Genomic DNA, 21167 nt, shown 5'->3' with positions numbered 1-21167 from the left:
ACTTTTCAGACTTTCCTTGAAAAGCGATTTTAGCGATTTTTAAAATTTATTTGGCAACCTTTTTAGCAACTGTGACTCAAATAATAAAAAGGCACACATTTTCCCTCTAAATTACACAAAAATAGAAAAAGGTGTCTAGCAGTAGAAATATCACATGAATTAAGTTGCAAGTTGCAATGGTTCAATAATAATTATTCATTTATGATAACACCTTGTTATTACTTTATACCTGCACTTGTTGATTAGATGAAAAATCTATAGAAAAATGGAAAACTATCAATACACTGCTTAAAATATAACTGTTCAGAATGTGTAGTTTTACTAGTTAGAAGAAAAAAGAAACTACATAAAATGTAATTGTTCAAAAATGTGTAAATGTTCAATAATTCAATGTATTTAAAAATAAATATGACTTTATATTTTCAGAATCATTTTTGCTGATATTTGAGTGATCTGATTGCGTATTCTATGCAGTTTTGCGTTGTGATTATATAATGATGTCATCGCGTAATGACATCACAACCTCATTTAGCATCTTTTAGAAACGAATTGTCCTGCTTTAGCAATTTTCCCTGAAAATTAGTGATCAACACTGTTACCTATATTGTCCACTAGGTCGCAGCAGCGTCACTGGTTGTGCAACAGCGTCTTGTTTCGTAACTCGCAGACTTGTTGTCCTGTTCTTACTACTTATAAGATAATCCACCATCCTGCGACTAACAACCAGAACATTCCCACACAGTTTTTCTAGACCTTTATTGAATACAAATATGTACGCTGTACTTTCTACATAGTTTATGCACAACGTATTTAACAACTTGACTGACAGGTTTGATTGAGCTCTCAGGTATGAAAAAACATAAAAACATCCAGCTATCGGAGAGACAGCATCATGACAAACTCTGAAAGAAAACAGAGACAAAGGTGTCAGTTCATGTAAGCTCATTTAGTCGACTAGTTTACTTCTAGTTGTTCAGGAGAAAGTGTGAGGCTTTTCCCTGAAATGTCACTTGAGGGGTTCCGTACGAATCAACGGAATTCGTGTGAAAATGGAGCTTGAAGTTTGTTTTTATAAGTTCACATATCTATCCAATCCTTGAAACACATTTAGCTTGTTTTTTTCGACCTTGGACTACTTATCAAAGTTAGTTCATATACGTACAATATAGTGTTTGGAGGTGGCTTTAAGGTAAGCAAACGCTTACATACATTTTGCTGTTGTGTTGTGATTAACAAGTCAAGATGAACAAGCTCCTTTGTTTATAACTAATTTTAATTTAAAAAATAAGGTATAAAGGTTGCAAGGGGTGTCTGTTGCTCCACAGTTGGAGTGAATGTAGTTTGTGTATAGTGATATAATACACTACCAGTCAAAAGATTTTTAATGTTGTTTTTTTTTTTTTAAAGAGTTCTCTTCTGCTCACCAAGCCTGAATTTATTTGATCTAAAACACAGCAAAATCAGTAATATTGAGAAATATGTTTTACTGTTTCAAATAACTGCTTTCTATTTGAATATATTTTAAAATGTAATTTATTCTTGTGATCAAAGCTAAATTTTAAGCATCATTACTCCAGTATTGAGTGTCACATGATTCTTCAGAAATCATTCTAATATTCTGATTCGCTGTTGAAGAAACATTTATTATTATTGTTGTTGTTATTATTATTATTATTTACTGCCAGAGGAACTAGATGGTATGTACAAAACATGCATATTTAATATCCAGGTCAGTGCGCAGTGCCTAGAGAGACACAATACAATTGCTACTACACATCCAGCATAAGATAAATAACTGACAAAACTCAATAACATCTGACACAAATAAATTTGATTAAAAATGGATTGGTATTGTCATGAATGGTGAATAGCGTACAGCGGATGAAGACGCAAGCAGCATTAATAATACCAAAGCAGTGAGTCAGCTGTGCGTTTGGTCATATACCAGCTTTAGCTGCACGGTCTTTTCTGCTCACCAAGCCTGCTTTTATTTGATCCAAAATACAGCAAAATCACTAATATTGTGAAATATTTTTACTATTTAAAATAGCTGCTTTCTATTTGAATATATTTTAAAATGTTATTTATTCCTGTGATCAAAGCTGAATTTTCAGCATCATTACTCCAGTATTGAAAATCACATGATCCTTCAGAAATCAGTCTAATATTCTGATTTGCTGTTCAAGGAACATTTATTATTAGTAGTAGTATCAATATTTAAAACAGTTGAGTACATTTTTTTTCAGGATTCTTTGATCAATAGAAAGAAGATCAACATTTATCTGAAATAAAAAGCTTTTGTAACATTATACGCTATACCATTCAAAAGCTTAGAGTCAGTACAATTATTGAAATTATTACTTTTATTTATCAAGGATGCTTTAAATGGATCAAAAGTGATGATCAAGACATTTATAATGTTACAAAAGATTTCTATTTGAGATAAATGTTGTTCTTCTGAATTTTCTATTCATCAAAGAAACCTGATAATATTATACTCAGCTGTTTTAAACGTAATAATAATAATAAATGTTTTTTAAGCAGTAAATCAGAATATTAGAATGATATCTGAAAGATCATGTGACTGGAGTAATGATGCTAATAATTCAGCTTTGAAATCACAGGAATAAATTACATTTTAAAATATATTAAAATAGAAAACAGTTATTTGAAATAGTAAAAATATTTCAAATTTTTCCTTTTTTTTCCCCCATACTTTGGATCAAATAAATGCAGGCTTGGTGAGCAGAAGAGACTTCTTTAAAAACATTAAAAGTCTTACTTACTGGTAGTGTAATGTATAGCCTATGTACTGTATTGTTTGGTTTTTTGGGGGCACTAGCTATGATAAATATCTAAATAACCAACCTAGCAGCTTTGGTTTTTGTAAGTGTTTTTGTGTATTTGTAAAGGAAAGGGAAAGGTGTTAGGCATATATGGACAGCTCAAGGTTAAAACATTTTGCGGTTAACCCCTAGAGCAAAGTTAACCTGGTTTTAAAACTGAGGCCCAATAATGAAAATGTCATTCTGAGGACGTGAATTTGGTTGAAGATGAAAAATTTAGCCAGTCCACTTTTAGTACAGGATTGCTCGTATCTATGTGTTCAAATGGGGACAGCCTCAGTTTTAAACCTCGTTTGAACCCTCCAGGCTACACAAATTACCCATATATCCCCAGAAAAGAAAGTCCCAAGACCCATATTTACTTCAAGAGAAAAGAGGGCTGCCGCTGTTTCATCGGCTAGCCACTAGATAGCGCTCTAGATAGAGTTAAGTGGTCATTGTTTTGTGTGTGCTACTGTATTAGTTCCAGCTTTTTGTTTGTTCACTGGTCAGTGATTTGTGTGAACTTTAGCTATGATCTAGTCAGCTCAATAATCCAGAGAAAAACCTTCTCACCTGTAAACACATGCATCACTTCACAGAGTAGCACATATTTTTCAAAGCATGCTGCCTTCCTTACCATCAAAGTCCACTTTCCCGTCTCCGTTGAGGTCGATGTCTGTCAGAATTTCTTCCAGTTCTCCCTTCTTCAGTTTCTCCCCAAGCAGCGTCTTTGTAGACTCCTTCAGCTCCTCATAGGTGATCCGTCCATCACCGTCACAGTCAAACTAAGAGAAGCACAGAGGTAAAATAATTTATGGGTTGGAAAAACATGCAATGTAACAACATTTTGATGTTTGTGGGGTTTTGTTCTCTATTTAATGTATACTTTAAAGTGAGCTCCTTTTGAAGGGAACTTTAGAGTGCATACTCGCCTGTTTGAAAGCGCAGTGCAGCTCCCTAAGACCCACCATGTGAGCGGTTTCAGCCAGCATCCGGGGCCCCATTAATTCACAGAAATCATCAAAGTCTACGTGACCTCCCCCTGTAAGTACAAACACACCACATAGACAAATTTATCTTTACTTTTAAACTGATATACACTGCCATTCAAAAGTTTGGAGTTGGTTAGATATTTGTATGTTTCAAAGCTGCATTTATTTGATCAAAAATACTGTAAAACAGAAATATTATGAAATATTATTCCAATTTAAAATAACTGTTTACTGTTTTAATGGTTTCTAAAATGCAATTTATTCCTGTGATGCAAAGCTGAATTTTCAGCTGCCAATACAACAGTATTCAGTTTCACTTGGTCCTTCAGAAATCAGTCTAATATGATGATTTACAGTTTAAACTTTAAGTTTTAAAAAGATTTACTGACCCTAAACCTGTAAACTGTAGTGTACAGTTGATGTCAAAAGTTTACCAAAATAATAAATGACCCCGTTTAAAAGATTACATACACTTGATTCTTAATACTGTGTTGTTACCTGAATGATCCACAGCTGTTTTTTATTATTATTATTTTTTTTTTATTATTATTATTTTGATAGTTGTTCATGAGTACATTGTTTGTCCTGAACAGTTAAACTGCCAACTGTTCTTCAGAACAGTTCTTTCAGGTCCCACAAATTCTTTGGCTTTTTAGCATTTTTGTATATTTGAACCCTTTCCAACAATGATTGTATGATTTTGAGATCCAGCTTTTCACACTGAGGACAACTGAGGGACTCATATGCAACTATTACAGAAGGTCAAATGCTCACTGGTGTTTCCGATGGGGGTGTACATTTTTATTTTGCCTAAAAATATTGTATATTTTTTTATTTAGTACTGCCCTTCAGAAGCTACAGAAGATACTAACAAGTTTATCAGAAGAAAAAACTTTTAAGGACTTGTTTTATAAGATGGATCCAAACTTTTACAATTTCTTTTAAAAAATGTATTTCTTTTATAATTGCTTTATGTACATTTTTGTATTTTGTATTGTGTACTACTGTATTGTTTTTCAAATGTAAATAGCCTGTAAAGATGATGTGGCAATAAACTTAAATCTAGTCAAGACCAAAAGACACAATCAATTAAATTTAATCTGATCTTCAAATTCAAAATGTTTTCATCCCTGACTCTTAAAGGAGTCCACTTCCAGAACAAAAATTTACAGATAATGTACTCACCCCATTGTCATCCAAGATGTTCATGTCTTTCTTTCTTTAGTCGTAAAGAAATTATGTTTTTTGAGGAAAACATTTCTGCATTTTTCTCCATATAATGGACTGATATTGTGCCCCGTGTTTGAACTTCCAAAATGCAGTTTAAATGCGGCTTCAAACGATCCCAAATGCGGTTGTAAACAATCCCAGCCGAGAAATAAGGGTCTTATCTAACAAAACGATCTATTATTTTCATAAAAATAATACAATTTATATAATTTTTAATGTCAAATGCTTGTCGTCTTACTCTGCCTGAACTGTTTTTGTTCCGGTTCATGACAGTTAGGGTATGCCGAAAAACTCCCATCTCATGTTCTCCCTCAACTTCAAAATCGCCCTATATCGCTGTTTTACCTTTTTTGTTAAGGGTGTTTGATCTTCTTTGCATGTTCACTTTGCAAAGACTGTATCGGTACTTCTGCGGTGATGTAGGATGATTTTGAAATACGATGGGAGTTTTTCGACATACCCTAACTGTCTTGAGTCAGAATACACAGAGTGCAGGCAGAGTAAGACAAGACAAGTGTTTGAGATTAAAAAGTATTTATATTGTATTTTTTAAATGAAAATAACCTATCGTTTTGCTAGATAAGACCCTTTTTCCTCGGCTGAGATTGGTTGAAGCCACATTTAAACTGCATTTTGGAAGAAAATATATATATGAAGAAAAATCCTGAAACACAATTTCTTTACAACTGAAACATTTTTTATGTGAAATATCTCATTCAGGTCAGTACCAAATAAAAATAACATGCATTTTGTATGATCCCTCTTAGTTTGGTAAAATAATTCACATTTTGCAGATGCAAGGTGTATGTAAACTTTTGACTTCAACTGTAGGTCAAAAGATTAGAGTATAAATAGAAACACTCACACATGCACACACAGACTCACATTTCATTTTTATCTGCTGAACGATCTCAATCAGTTCCATCTCTGTTGGCATGTATCCCATGGTTCTCATGCAGTCTGCGACATCTTTGTAGTGTAAATACCCATCCTGGTCATAGTCAAACTCTTTAAATGCTACATGCAGCTCTAAAAGGAAAAGAAGTGTAATCATTTAATCACACTGCCAACTTTTCTTCAACTTACAGTATATAGTAGTCAGCTTAGGTATTGCTCTGAATGGTGAACGGTGCACTTTGTTGTTGTATTACATTTATTAAACTTTTAGAGGTACAAATCCCATGTTTTTATTCTTTAATTTATTACATATATAAACGCATCTGTCTGTTACCCTTTGTGAAATGGGAACGACATTACTAGTCTTTGCCACCTCAGATTTATCCAGACTATATTTATTATTTATTAGTTTAGTATTTAACATGTATTATTTTATAAAATGTATTGTTGTGATTTTACATGTTTATTTAATGTTTTATTTAAGTAATTATTTAATGAAATTGCAAAATCACACGGATGGGGTTTTTAAACTGATTTTAGACACATTTCTGTAGAAGGTTTGCAAAAATTGCAAATGTTGCGTACAGTATAATTAGCAGATATATAAATACCTCTGATCCCAAACCTTTGAATGGCAGTATACTCAGTAGGACTTTTGATGTTTTTTAAAGAAGTTTTCTTATGCTCAATAAAGTTCCATTTATTTGATGTAATGTTGTAAACAAATGTAATATTATGAAATATTATTGCAATTAAAAATAACAGTTTTCTATTTTAATATACTTCAAAATATAATTTATTTCTGTGATGCAAAGCTGAATTTTTATCAGCCATTACTCCAGTCTTCAGTGTTGCATGATTCTTCAGAAATAATTCTAATACGCTGATTTATTGTCAGTGTTGGAAACAGTTGTGCTGCTTAATATTTTTTTGGACCTGTAATAATTTTATCAGGATTCTTTGATGAATAAAAATTAAAAAGAACAGCATTTATTCAAAATAGAAATCTTTTCTAACAGTAAGTTTTTACTATCCCTTTTTATTAATTTAGCACATCCTTGCTGAATAAAAGTATTCATTTCTTTCAAAGAAAGAAAGAAAGAAAAGAATTTACTGACCCCAAACTTTGAATGGTAGTGTATATTGTTACAAAAGATTTGTTTAAATAAATGCGGTTTTTTTTAACATTTTATTCATCAAGGAATCCTGAAAAACACACAGATTCCAACAAAAAATAAGCAGCACAACATTGATACAAAATCAGCATATTAAATTAATTTCTGAAGGATCATTTGACACTGAAGACTGGAGTAAAGATACTGAAAATTCACAGGAAAATTATAATAGAAATAAATATTAAAATAGAAAACCACTATTTAAAATTGCAATAATATTTCACACTATTACAGTTTTTTCTTTATTTTTAATCAAATAAATGCAGCCTTGATGAGCAGAAAAGGCTTCTTCCAGTTATAATCTATAGGACCGTGCAGCTAAAGCTGGTATGTGACCATCAGCACAGGCTGACTCACTGCTCTGGTATTATTAATGCTGCTTACGTCTTCATCCACTGTATGCCATTCACCATTCATGACAATACCAATCCATTTTTAATCAAATTTATTTGTGTCAGATGTTATTGAGTTTTGTCAGTTATTTATCTTATGCTGGATGTGTAGTAGCAATTGTATTGTGTCTCTCTAGGCACTGCGCACTGGCTCGGATATTAAATATGCATTTTCTGTACATACCATCTAGTTCCTCTGGCAGTAAATCTCTGTCCTGGTGAAAGTAAATGGGAGAGTGAGCGAGAGAGAGGTAGAAGGACAGAGAGATGAGAGAGCAAAATGACAATGAGGAAAAAAAATCGTGACACAAAAAACAGCTAAATATGGAAATTATTACAGCATGAGAGCTGAGCGTCCTTAGAGACATCGCCCATTTTTAATCACTAATAACTGAGGTTTATGTTAGCACGCTTATCAAAGCTGCTCAGTGGCACAATGACGCATAGAGCGGGGTGGGGGGGAGATTGTATAATTGGATTACACCATAACATGCCCTACCATGCCTCACGTCAACACTCACACAAACAAAAAATGGCGAGAGATTCAGGGGAAAAAAAATTAACTTGTTTTGCAAACATAAAATGTGTATATGGTTAAGGGACAATGTGTTTTAGAGGAAAAAACAGAAAGAATGTTTAGGAGAGAAACTGTTTAAGGACTATATTATTGCTATATTTCATAAATGATATCCTCGATTGCAGTTTTATTTAGATTAATGCACATATGCATGCTTTAATATGATTAAATCATGCAAATACACGTGCATTAATGCTATACAAATAAATTTGACTTAAAATAGTTTGACTTAATTTCAAACAAATATACAGTATTTATCTGATAGCACTTTCAGAAATAGATCCATATACATACACATACACTCTACATACACCAGTCAAAGTCAGAGTTTCAATGTAAAGAAGTCTCTTCTGCTTACCAAGCCTGCATTTATTTGATCCAAAGTACGGCAAATAAGAAATTTTGTTTTAATATTTTTACTATTTAAAATGACTATTTTTGTTGTATTTTAATACATTTTAAAATGTAATTTATTCCTGTGATTTCAAAGCTGATTGTTTAGCATCATTACTTCAGTGTCACATGATCCTTAAGAAATCATTCTAATATGCTGATATGCTGCTCAAAAAAAAAAAAAAAAAAAAAAAAAAAAAAAAAAAGTATAATTCTTTTTCAGGTTTCTTCGATGAATGGAAAGTTCAGAAGAACAGCATTTATCTGAAATAGAAATCTTTTGTAACATTATAAATGTCTTTATAGTCACTTTTGAGCAATTTAAAGCATCCTTGCTAAATAAAAATATTAATTTCTATAATTTCTTTCTCCAAAAAAAATACATGGAGTCAGTATATATACATACTGACTCCAAGCTTTTGAATGGTATAGTGTATAATGTCACCAAAGCTTTTTATTTCAGAGAAATGCAGATCTTTAGTTCTTTCTATTCATCAAAGAATCCAGAAAAAAATGCAATCAGCTGTTTTAAATATTGATAATAATAAGTGTTTCTTGAACAGCAAATCAGAATATTAGAATGATTTCTGAAGGATCATGTGACACTGAGTAATGATGCTGAAAATGTTGCTTTGATCACAGGAATAAATTACGTAAAACATATTCAAATAGAAAGCAGATACTTTAAATAGTAAACCTATTTCACAATATTACTGCTTTTGCTGTACTTTGGATCAAATAAATGCAGGCTTGGTGAGCAGAAGAGACTTCTTTAAAAAACATTAAAAATCTTATGAAAAACATTAAAAAAAACTTTTTACTGGTACTGTACAAATGGATGCACTTTTTTTTAAGATTCCTGTGATTATTATTAAACAGATTTTTTTTTTTCATGTATTTTTTAAATATATTTTAATATATATTTTTATATACTTTTATTTATTTATGTAAGCAAACCTGGTGTGTAGCTTCACTTTGTGGTATAACAGATTTTGCACGGTAGTCTTTAACATAAAAAAAAAAAATATTTTAAAAACCTTTGAGCCAATAGCTTGATAAAATGAAATCGTGAACACTGTCCTGTCTTACAAATCCAATGATTTTGTTCTCATAGGTAAAAAATTATATAAATAAAATTCGTCATAAATAATCTTTCTACATATGAAGTATTTTAGAATCAAAACAGCCAACTAGATAACCTTGTAACTGCGTTGTTAATCCAATGTGGCATGGGTATATATAATAAAACTTCTACTAATTGATTTGTAAAGCTGGTGCCTGAGGGCATTGCTGTCTTTCGAATTTTTCATTCACTGCATTCACTGGACTTCTGACCTCCGAATTCCCTAAAAACACATATTTATTATTAAAAATAATGCATTACTCATAGAGTTCTCTGGCAGAGGTAGTGGTTATGCAACTTGGTGAGTTGCTTCAGGCTATTTACCCTCGGATATATGCTAATAGGGTCCCTTATCTATCAGTTTTTATTTCATTCATCCCTCCGATTCTGCCAAGCAGAAGCCATGGAGCTTTAGGTTATGCATATGGCGATATATTCTCCATTTTATGTCGGCGCACCTTTGTCTTGTTTGTCTTTTAGACTCTATCCATTATTTCTCTCTTACTGTTCTGCATCCTCTCTGTCTTCTGGCTTTTACATGCTCGCTGGCTCTCTCTGATCTCCAGATGTACTCTTGAAAATATAATCAAGCACCTCTGAGTTTAAATGACTATGATTCAGTAAATTCAGTGTCGGTTTTAAAAGCAGAAGCTAGCTTAGGTCGAAGCTTCAGTGTACCAAAATAATTTGTCTTGGCACTTGTTATTGACCTGATTGAGGAGGAAGGTAGTGTGTTGACAGGCAGCAATATTTTCTCAGCAGACGTTTCACAGATTATGAACCTGACCTCATGCTAAATAAAGACACATTGATGTGTCATCCTGAATATATCGGTGTAAATAAGTAAAAAAAAAAAAAAAAAACCTGCCTAACATTAGACGGTTATCAAAAAATGAATATCTAAAGACATCTTAAAGCTAGTTTGCCATTTTTAGTTGATCTCTCAGGCTGGTTTTAGAGTGGTTTTGGGCACTTTTCAGCTTGGTCAGTCTGGGAGACCAACTGGTCACCCCACTAAACCAACTGAACACCTTCCTAGCCAAGATAGGGTGGTCTCCTATCTTGGCCAAGATATGAGACCTGCATAGGGTGGTTTGTTTGTTTATTTATTAATTTTTTCGGTAACATGGCAATACTGTGGTACAGTGATGTATCAGATGGTAATAGCATAATGCTGAAGTGTTGTTTTTGTAAACTAAACTATTAAAAATGTTTTTCAACAATTTAAATAAAATAGAATGCTAGATATAATATGATATATTACAGTTATATTTTATATATTTTAATAATTACAGTTTAATATAAAATATTATATTATATTAAATTGTAATGTATTTTAATATGTTAATATAAAATATTCTATTATAAATAGGGCTTTCAAACAATTAATCGTGATTAATCGCATCCAATATACAAGTTTATGTTAACGTTACGTGTGTGTGTGTGTGTGTGTGTGTGTGTGTATATATATATATATATATATATATACTTGTAATTAATTTAGATTATATATAAATCTAAATATTTTATATCTAAATGTAAAATCTTTCCTTAATATATACATGCAGGTGTATTTATATATGCATAATAAATATACACAGCAACACACATATTAGTATGTAAACAGAAACTTTTATTTTGGATGTGATTCGTTTGACAGCCTTAATTATAAATATTAGATGAAAAACTTAAAAATAAATAAAAAGTAGAGATGTTGCATTGGCAAGAGCTGAAATATTTTTTTAAATTATTAATATAAATATTAATTAATAGAACTATTTTACAAAAATAAAAATGGGGAAATAAAATAATTTACTAAAGCTTAAACAAAAATAAAACATGAAAAAATATTTTTTAAAACTCTAATTCATAATAAAAAATACTATAGTAGTACATGTAAGGGTGATTGCCATATTTGATTTGTTGCTCCAAGTGGCTGGGCGATATGGCCAAAAAATTATCAGTCGATATCGATAATCATCATGATAACTTTTTATTTCTTTCAAGTTTAAAGGCAGCTTTTTGCTATAATGTGAAAGTTGTACAAACCAGATGGTTAACTGTGGCTTTAAACAATTCTATATGGTCAGAACATGACAAACACTTCATGTTTTTTTTTTATTTTTTACACTTTTTCCAGTCATTTTTTCTTAACAAAATAAATATCGTAATTGAAAAAAAAAATTCTTAGTTCTGCAGTTTTAATGAGTAATATTGTTTCAAATCAGGTTTGTGTTGCTTGATAATATTAATAATAAAACTTTTTTTGTCTCTTGGAAATACACATTTGATAGCTTGAGTTAGGATGCAGATGTAGATTTATGTTTATTATCAAAATCAGTAATAAAATGTAAAAATTGTATCAACGTCATTTTCATATGATGAAATGTAATTATTCTGACTGTTTGAGTTTTTTAAATTATTTATTTATTTATTTTTATTAACCATTGCTTTTCAATAGTATCCATGATAATAATAGTTAAAACCCACATATATATCATGTCAATACCATGGTAAAAATGTAATATGGTTCCTAGCTATTTGTATGAAAAACAGTAGTCTAAATACATTTAGTATAAAAGCATAAATGCTATAGCATAATCACAAAAAATGCTGTAATTTTATTCCATTACTCCTCCTTCAATACATTTAATACATGTCTATATTAATAATATAATAAAATTTGACGCAAATATACCCACATTTCTGACACAATACCACTGAGCAGTTAGTGATACTACAGTAAATCTATGGTAAATGATGGCGTAGGGCTGGGCGATAATTCGATAATGATAATTATCGCGATATAATTTTCCTCGATAAAACGATATGAAGAGTTCGATAAATGTTCAGTATAATTTTTATGTGCCAAAAGCGAAAGGTAACACCGCGACTTATTTGAATCGCGCCACACGGACTGTTTATCCACTTCCGTTATGAGCGGCTGCTGCGCGCCTACATTTGAAATAATGAACTTGAACGCGCAAGAGACGCCATACGGAGCACTGAACAGTGCTGTGAGATCCAGTGTGAAATACTTGAATTCAGCGATGAACACAAATGACTCTGTAATTCAAACTAGTTTAAAGCTGTGTGCAGCGAGACAGTCAGAAGACTTTTCAATCTACACATCGCCATCATTTACCATGGATTTACCGTAGTAACACTCACTGCACCATAGTATTGTGGCAGCAATGTGGGACATTCACATTGAATTTTATTACAGGAGTAATGGTATATAATTACAGTATGTATGTATATGTGATTAAGCTATAGCATGTGTGCATTTATACTGAATGTTTTTAGACTACCGTTTTTCATACAAAAAGGCTACCTATAAAACCGTGTAGTTATATTTTTCCATGGTATTGAGGTACCATTATGTGTGGTTTTAACTGTGTTTATCATGATTTAAAATTTAAGCTCGCTACTATGGGAGACCAATGCTTAAAAAAAAAGTGAGTCAGAATAAATTTAACCATATAAAACAGGTTGCTACAATTTTTACAGATGTTACTGAGTGGTAATAAACAAAAAATTACCCCTGCATCCTCAAGCTACTATCAAATGTGCATTTCTAAGAGACAAAAAGGTGTTATTATTATTATTATTATTATTATCATTATTATTATTATTATTGTTATTATTAATATTATTATTATCATCATTATCAGACAACCCAAACCTGTTTCTTGATTTGAAACAATATAACTCATTAGAACTTGCAGAAATGTATTTTTCTATTTAGATATTTATTTTGTTAAGGTCTGGTTTCTACAACTTTCACTTCGGAGCAAAAATCTGACTTTAAACTTGAAAGAAATAAAGATTTGACATTTATCGTGCTAATTTTCGATATCGACTAATATAAAAAAAAATTATTGTGATAATTTTTTTGCCCATATCGCCCAGCCCTATGATGGCGATTTGTAGATTAAAAAGGCTTCTGACTGTGTTGTTGGGCACAGCATTTCTCCTGTTTGTCAGCGTTGTTTCATCTGGTTTTAAACCGATTCATTTGTGTCCTTCACTGATTTCAAGCGCTTCACACTGGATCTCACAACACTCTTTAGTGACCGAAACTCATCAGAGAGTGAACGCAGCTGCTCTAGTAAGTTAGCGCCGTGCCGCCGTTTGAACTTTGATCCGAGCGGATAAACGGTGCGTGTGGTGCACTTCAAATGGCTAGCGCTCTTTTGTTCCGCCTTTGGTAATAATAGTATGGTACTACCATAGTATGTTTTGGAGCCTTTCTATTAGTTTTGTAATCACCTGTCTAAAAATATTCTTTTCTACAGATCTACTGTGGTTCACCTGTCCAAAGAGAGCGTTGAGGTATTGTGTATACGCTGCAGCAATTGCTGAATTCTGGCTGAAAGATCTACTGCCGCGGCGTCCTTGGCTGCCAGATGAGCCCCTGTGTCCTGAGTTTTTCGAATCTTTGGAGGAGTTACGAAGAGCAGAGCGTGGAGGATGAGCGTCTGATGTTGTTGGAGGAACAGAGGAGCTGTTAAAGGAAGAGAAGAGCTGTAGTGACCCCACCGCACATCACTGCAACCAACGCAAGTATTGATTTAGAACCAGCCGTACCTTTCTTTTGAAGATGTTTTACTCCTCTGAGACATGCTTGGAGATAACAAGAAGGAGAAAGGGAAGATTTTAGATGTTCAGAAAAATTTACTCATGTTGTTCTTTCTCGTCTCGTCTGCTAGTTCGTCCACACTGACATTGTAGTTACATAACTCTTCATGTATCATTCATGCAACCATGCCCATTGACGTTGACATGTATAAAACATAACAGCAGCTTTCTGGGCAACCTGTTTTACCCCAGTTTGCAGTGGTTGGGCAGAGGCCTGATTCCAGTTGAGAAAATGCCCGTTGGGTCACTTCCTGGCATTATAATTCTCCAAAAGGTCATAGGCAGGAATTACAATGACGATTTCAAATGGCACCAGTTTGATGCTATTCTTTTTCCCTTTGTAGAAAGCCTTCTGTTTGAAGAGAAGGACACGTGGCATAATCAAACGCACGTTAGCGGCAGATCTAAGAGGACGGACTATTCCTCCGAGCGCTGAATTAGATTACAATAGAGGCCGACAGCTGCACAGACAGCCTATAAATTACAATCAACACTTTAATATGCCCAAGCAAAGCAACGAACCCCTGTCTGTCCTCTGCCCATCAAACAAGTCATTAGAACCGAAATTGTCAATGGCTCCTTACAAGCAACAAGCATGAATTCAAAATGAGCAAATTGTTCACGCAAAAACATTTATTTTTTAATCCCTTGGCATTTTGGTTCTGTATAAATCTGTTGTGCACCAATCATTGCTTTGAAAAAAAAAAAACTAAAAAAATGTCTTCAATGTCTTAATAGTTTTTCTTAGGCGACAATGTTAAGTGGATAGCAAAGTGCAATTTTTCCTTCAAATTTCAGGCTAGTCCAAGACCAAATTATGCTAGATAGTGTTATCCACACTGTATAGAGTACACCAATCAGCACCCTAAAGTAAAAATCCTGTTCATTTTCTCCATAGGGGAATTTAATTTAAAAAGATAACTTGTAAATCTTTAAAGACTTTAGGGAGCTGCAAAATTGGTATATGCATTTGTAATAGCTATCATCCTACATTATTCTCTTTCTTCATTATTAATCTTTTTTTAAATAATAATGTATAACAATTAATTTACTAGTTAAAAACTACATTACCCATTATTCTGCAAAGACCTCTCCAGCAGAATTGCAAAAACCAAATTACACAAAAGTTCTCCCTAGTGGGGAAAAAACAAAAATGTATTTGAAATACATTTATTTTGTGCCAAGTATACTACAAAATAAAAATACCCTGCAATTATGCTTTTGGTATACTAAGCTGGCATACTTAAAGTCTGCTAAATTGGAACAACTAATTTTACTGTGGTGCTGCTTTATTAACAGAAGTTATTTAAGAAAAAGGTGGATTGTCATCCGTTTGAGCCAGTTGTACTCTTGATTTATCTGTAACTTACATGGATTCACAGACTGCAAAAATGATGCATTTACCAATTTTTTGAGGTGTAATGGAAAAGTAATGTAACTTGTAGTATAACTAATTACTGTTGCCTGGAAGAGATAAGTAAAGTTATGTAAATATTACTTTTGAAAGGAGTAACTAGTAATAAGAAAAATATTTTTTTGTGTAACAAGCCCAACACACTGCTTGGCATGCTCTCCACATTGCTATTGGGTGACTTTATGTCACTCCTGGAGCAAACATTCAAGCAGCTCAGCTTTGTGTGATGGTTTCTGATCATCCATCTTCCTCTTAATCACATTTCAGAGTTTTTTAAAATGGGGTTCAGGTCTGGAAATTGGGCTGGCAATGACAGGGTCTTGATCTGGTGATCCTCCATCCACACCTTGATTGACCTGACTGTGTGGCATGGAGCATTGTCCTGCTGGAAAAAACAATCCTCAGAGTTGGGGAACATTGTCAGATTATAAAGAAGCAAGTTTTCTTCCAGGACAACCTTGATTCATGCACCCTTCACAAAGACAAATGCCCCGATTCCAGCTTTGCTAAAGCACCCCCAGATCATCAACCAAATTTCACAGTTGGTGCAAAATTGCAATTGTAATGAAAATGACCTCTGCAAACTTTAGCGCAACAGCTGCACCCTTCATCTTGTTGCTACAGCAGTTGTTTTTTAAAAAATTGACTCATTTTTCTTAGTCAAAGCTTTAGATTAATATCGACTGCAGATAAAATATGCAGTAATTTAATTTAAATCAATATATTATATCCACATGTATTTATTTGGCTGTTATGTCTCTTAAAAGAGGTGAATGAGTTTTTTACATTTTGAAACGAACCCTCTAGGTTAATTCTAATCATTTTTGTGGTGTATTGAAATAAATCAGTATGTTGGCTCAATAAATTAAATCTGAAGGAAATGTAGTTAAAAGCTTACTTTAGAAAATTCCTAATTACTTTTGAGTCTTCATAGCACACAGTCACAGCAAACTGATTATTCATATTTCAAATGAGATTAAACGTATGAAAAGACAGTACGTGGACTCTGTCTGCTCTGGGTAATTTGGTGAATTTATTTCAGCGCACTAGTGACTCTCACCGAGAGGAAAAACCTGCCTCGCTAATCTATGAGAGTTATTAAACTAAGTGACCAATTGCTGTCAATCAGCACGTTGACACAAGCAATTTCAGCCCCTAATTCCTCTAATTGGAATAATTTAACAGAGGAGTGTGGGGATAATTATGGAACAAACTGATAGAATCATCTAAGAGAGCCAAAGCTGTGCTGGGGCAGAGAAGATGAGGTTGCTCCCTTTTTTTTTTTTTTTTTTTTCCCTTAATTACGATAAGATACTGGACCTTTTCGATGCGAGTTGTGATACACAAAAAGTAATTACTTCTAAAATTACATTTGAGGTGACTGGTCTGCTGGAATGCTGAAAACAGTGACATTTCTCCACATAGTTGTTGTTTTTTTTTTCCAAAGTTCATAAAGTAAAGTTTTATATGGCAGCCACCTTTCAGAGCTGGCCTTCCAAAAATGACTGCATCTGACAGATGCAGATTAGATCGAACGTGGACCTTCAGCGATAGAAATCTGAAAGACTCAATCACATTGAGATATCTTTTCTAGCCAAGGGCATCAGATACAGGCTTTCAAATGGCTTTGTCTTGCTGTTTGACAGGTGAATGCTGAATAGAATCATTAGGACAGACTTTTTATTGAAGTGTCACTAGTGTTAGAACTTTGAAAAACTTTTTAATGTCAAAAATCAAACTGATATCAGTTCTATTTATTTGTGTATTGTTTATTATAATACAAGGCTATATAGTTCTAAAGCAGCCAGCTGCAGTAAAAACTCCCTAAGAATTTAAAACCGATAGGGAGAAACCTTGCAAGGAACCAAAATTGATACATTATAAGCTTAATGATTTCCGCCTATAAAATATGTATGGAAGTCCATTTTGGGCTCAGGAAAAAAGTCTTAGCACAGTATGATTTTTATATCTCACAATTCCATTCTTGCCTTACATAATTACAACTTCTTATGATTGTAACTACTTATCTTGCATTTATGCAACCTGATCTAATGACAAAAACGTACCTGTGGGAACATTTTCGCGAGACGTGAAATATGTACCAATAGGTCCATATCTGCAGTTTCCAACAAAAATGTCCACTGGAGGGGGTGAAACAATGTGCACTTTTAATCATTTCCGTACAGAGTTATGATTACCCTCTCTCCTTAGTTACTGTTGCTATGTCTCACACTACATATCATGTTTTCACGCAGTGAAAAATACATTGCAGAACAAAGAGGAAACTGCCAACATGCCGACAGACAAGACAGAGCAGGTTACTTTAGGTTAGCTTTAAAATGTAATTTTTCAAGATATTTAAACAATAAATACAGTTTTGTGGCTCTGTAACGTGTGACGTGTGACAGATCACTGTATTGCCTTATTTGATCAATCGACACGTGATCCAAATGTCTTTTCTTATTTACTTAAAGGAGAATTCCACTTCCAGAACAAAAATTTAATCTCATTGACCGCTTGGTTCAAGTCGAACATACCTGTTGTTATGGGTTTGGCTTCCGATCTCATCTGCGCCCTGCTATTTTTAGCTGTACAAAACAGCTTGTTTTGCTGCTAAATATTGCAAATTGGTGTGTCTTACCATATTATTTTAATGTATTATCTGAATTATGAACACATTGGTTTGTAGTGCAAACAGTTTTGCCGTTTACTGCACGTTGTTTGTTATTCTTCTCATTTTTTCCCTATAGAGGCTAATGAAACGGAAGTCTCGCCTGTAGACTTACTTCCATGTTGAAGAATAAGGTGGATAACTGCAGTTATTTGTAAGGGGATCTGTGTGTGGTCATGTTCTGTTTACATTATGGGGAACAAATGTCCCGCAGTGATAGTAAAACCTTAAGGAAATGGCTTAATAAACATACTAAATGTCATCATGAATATGTAAAAATGCGAAAAAGAAAAAAAATGTTCAAGCACAGAAAAAGCACAGAAGTCAATTCAAAGACTCTTTAAAGGGGTCATCGGATACAGAGTTTACTTTTTCATGTTGTTTGAACATTAATGTGTGTTGGCAGTGTATGTACAAAACTACCATATAATGATAAAAATCCATGCAGTGGTTTTTAATTAATCTGTAAAAATAGTATCCCCTTTTTCAAATCGAGCCATTCTCAGATGCCTGTCATAGTGGCGTCACAACCACAGAGGCCGCTCACACGATAGTTGATTGACATCAGCGTTTTACCTCAGATCAGCTGCAACAGTCCGACCTCCATTGTTTTGATGCCAGAGCAGGGATGTAAATTAGACAAGAATATCTCTGATTGAGCGATTGAGGTGTTGTGTTGCTGGATGTAATAATGAACATAGTGGTCGTCATTTACTCCCGACATCTGAGCCGCTGAAGATTCAGTGGATTACGTTTGTTTGTAAAGGAAATGTAGACCTCCCGGTCTACATAAATGCGTCTATGTTCGCAAATCATTCATGATCCAGCTTCACTTACAGCAGAAGTGAGTATAAGGTTTTTTTAATGAATCTCTGCAATCACCTTTCCTAATAACATGCTAGTTAGCAAGTTTTGCGGCTAAACGCGTTAAATGCGGCTAAAGTAAACAATCTCTCAGAGCAGCTTGTCACTCCACAGAGAGTAGAGAGGGGCGGGGCGAGCAGAGCTCATTTGCATTTAAAGGAACAATCCCTCAGAATGGGATGATTTTTACAGAGCTCATTTTGACAAGGTTAAAAGGGTGTTGTTTTACAAAACCATTGAGAATTTTTAACCAAAGTATATTATAGACTTTTCATTAAGACCCTAAAGAATCATATCAAGTTGTGGAAAATGGGCATCTGATGACCCCTTTAAAAAAAATCATACATGCAGTACTATTCAAAAGTTTGATCTTATGCTCACCAATGGTTAATTTTTTGTAAACAGTAATATTGTGAAATACTACAATTTAAAATCTATTTTAATATATGTTCAAAATTTAATTTATTCTTGTGATGGCAAAGCTGAATTTTCAGCAGCCGTTAGTCTTTAGCGTCATGATTCTTCAACAAAATGATTCTGATATGCTGATTTGTTGCTCAAGAAACATATCTTAGTATTCAAGAAGTTCAAAAGAACAGCATTTATTTAAAATAAAAAATGTTTTACAAGTCCTCACTGCCACTTTCATTTAATGTGAACTTTTGAATAACATACAGTATGTTAGTGTGCATGTGTGCTAAGGATGTACAGTATAAAATGTTATTTAAAGCCTCTTGTACACTACAGTATTTCTGCCTTGTTTTGTGATATTCTCATGAGATCCATCACAAGGCCTTTGGCACTAGATCAATCACAGATTGCAAGAACTTTCCTGGGTTACATTTGAAAACAAGCCACAGAACAATACCCATGGAACGCTCAGACTGGCGCGATCGATCCCCATTACCGATTTTGTGTCATGGCACTGAAATGAGGCCGGCCCCCTCCTTTGCCATTATGGCCATGCAGCGATGGGATTTATCTTGCTCGGCCTGGCAGCCCCGAACAATCCACTATCAGCTGCTTTGTTTAGGGTAGCTGTTTACATTTAGACAAACTTTACATCTGACTGCTTTCAAAGGCTCATCACTCCTCTGTGGCTGTCACTCATGTCTTCAACATTACTGTAATTATTTTCCGCATATGTTTCAGTAATTACAGTCTGAATGCTTCGCTTCCTGTCATTTTCTGTACTAATACAGCAAAGCATTTTGAAAAAGACTGCTGCTATGGCTGTCACCATGTGCCTGATATGTTGCTTTGTTGTTAGTGACGTTTGAAGACAATTAGGCCTGTTTGCAACCACGAAAGAGCTTTTTGCTAGTTGAAAGAGTTATGTAAGATGCCTCTTAAATCCTGCTATATTGTTTTTCAACTTACCTTCAGAATGAGAAGAGAAAAACGGACAATCCAGAACCACTCGAGTCAATTCCTTCTCCTCTGAGAGAATGTGCGGATTGACTGTAGAAAGTGACCCTTCACCCTCCTTTGATAATCTAAGTAGGTGATAATCTGTCTAAATATGTTTGGATTAGCATGTGAGATGAGCATGTTGATGATGTGTTTGGTTTAAGCCGTGCAAGTGTTCCTGTGAATGTGACCGTCTGGAACATACACATTGCTCTGCATTTTTCTATTATGGCACAATGTAAAAAAAACTCCAGCTAGTTGGTGCCTTAAATGGGGACATCGAATGCAAAATTTACTTTTACATGGAGTTTGCATATATATATTTGAGGTCAAAATTTTACATACACCTTGCAGAATCTGTAAAATGTTAATTATTTTACCAAAATAAGAGGGATCATACAAAATGCATGTTATTTTTTTTATTTAGTAGTGACACATAAAAGATGTTTACATACTGTATAGTCCACAAGAGAAAATAATAGCTGAATTTATAAAAATGGCCATTCGAAGGTTTACATAAATTACACTTGATTCTTAATACTCTGTTACCTGAATGATCC

General features: G+C 33.5%; 1 protein-coding gene and 1 long non-coding RNA gene across 3 annotated transcripts; one reads left to right on the top strand and one right to left on the bottom strand.

Moving 5' to 3' along the window:
* Positions 1 to 688: 688 nt before the first annotated feature.
* cabp4 (calcium binding protein 4) lies at positions 689 to 20672 on the bottom strand. 2 transcript variants are annotated; one of them, XM_051116761.1, is made up of 8 exons: positions 20578 to 20672; positions 14198 to 14233; positions 13922 to 14114; positions 7699 to 7729; positions 5936 to 6079; positions 3761 to 3870; positions 3466 to 3613; positions 689 to 902 (listed from the first exon to the last, which is right to left on the bottom strand). In XM_051116761.1, exons 2-8 carry the CDS (start codon positions 14230 to 14232, stop codon positions 874 to 876), a joined length of 690 nt encoding a protein of 229 aa, XP_050972718.1. In that variant the 5' UTR covers position 14233; positions 20578 to 20672; the 3' UTR covers positions 689 to 873. The 2 variants fall into 2 exon arrangements, with proteins under 2 accessions (XP_050972718.1, XP_050972717.1); XM_051116760.1 differs by lacking the exon at positions 20578 to 20672 and having other exon boundaries at positions 14198 to 14251.
* On the top strand, positions 935 to 13979 carry LOC127169414 (uncharacterized). The gene is made up of 4 exons (XR_007828240.1): positions 935 to 1189; positions 3428 to 3630; positions 3738 to 3872; positions 13906 to 13979. It is a non-coding gene; the product is annotated as an uncharacterized LOC127169414 (long non-coding RNA).
* Positions 20673 to 21167: the final 495 nt, after the last annotated feature.

Source organism: Labeo rohita, chromosome 8 (assembly GCF_022985175.1).
Source record: "Labeo rohita strain BAU-BD-2019 chromosome 8, IGBB_LRoh.1.0, whole genome shotgun sequence".
NCBI classification, from domain to species: domain Eukaryota; kingdom Metazoa; phylum Chordata; class Actinopteri; order Cypriniformes; family Cyprinidae; genus Labeo; species Labeo rohita.
This window is presented reverse-complemented; position numbering and strand designations above follow the sequence as displayed.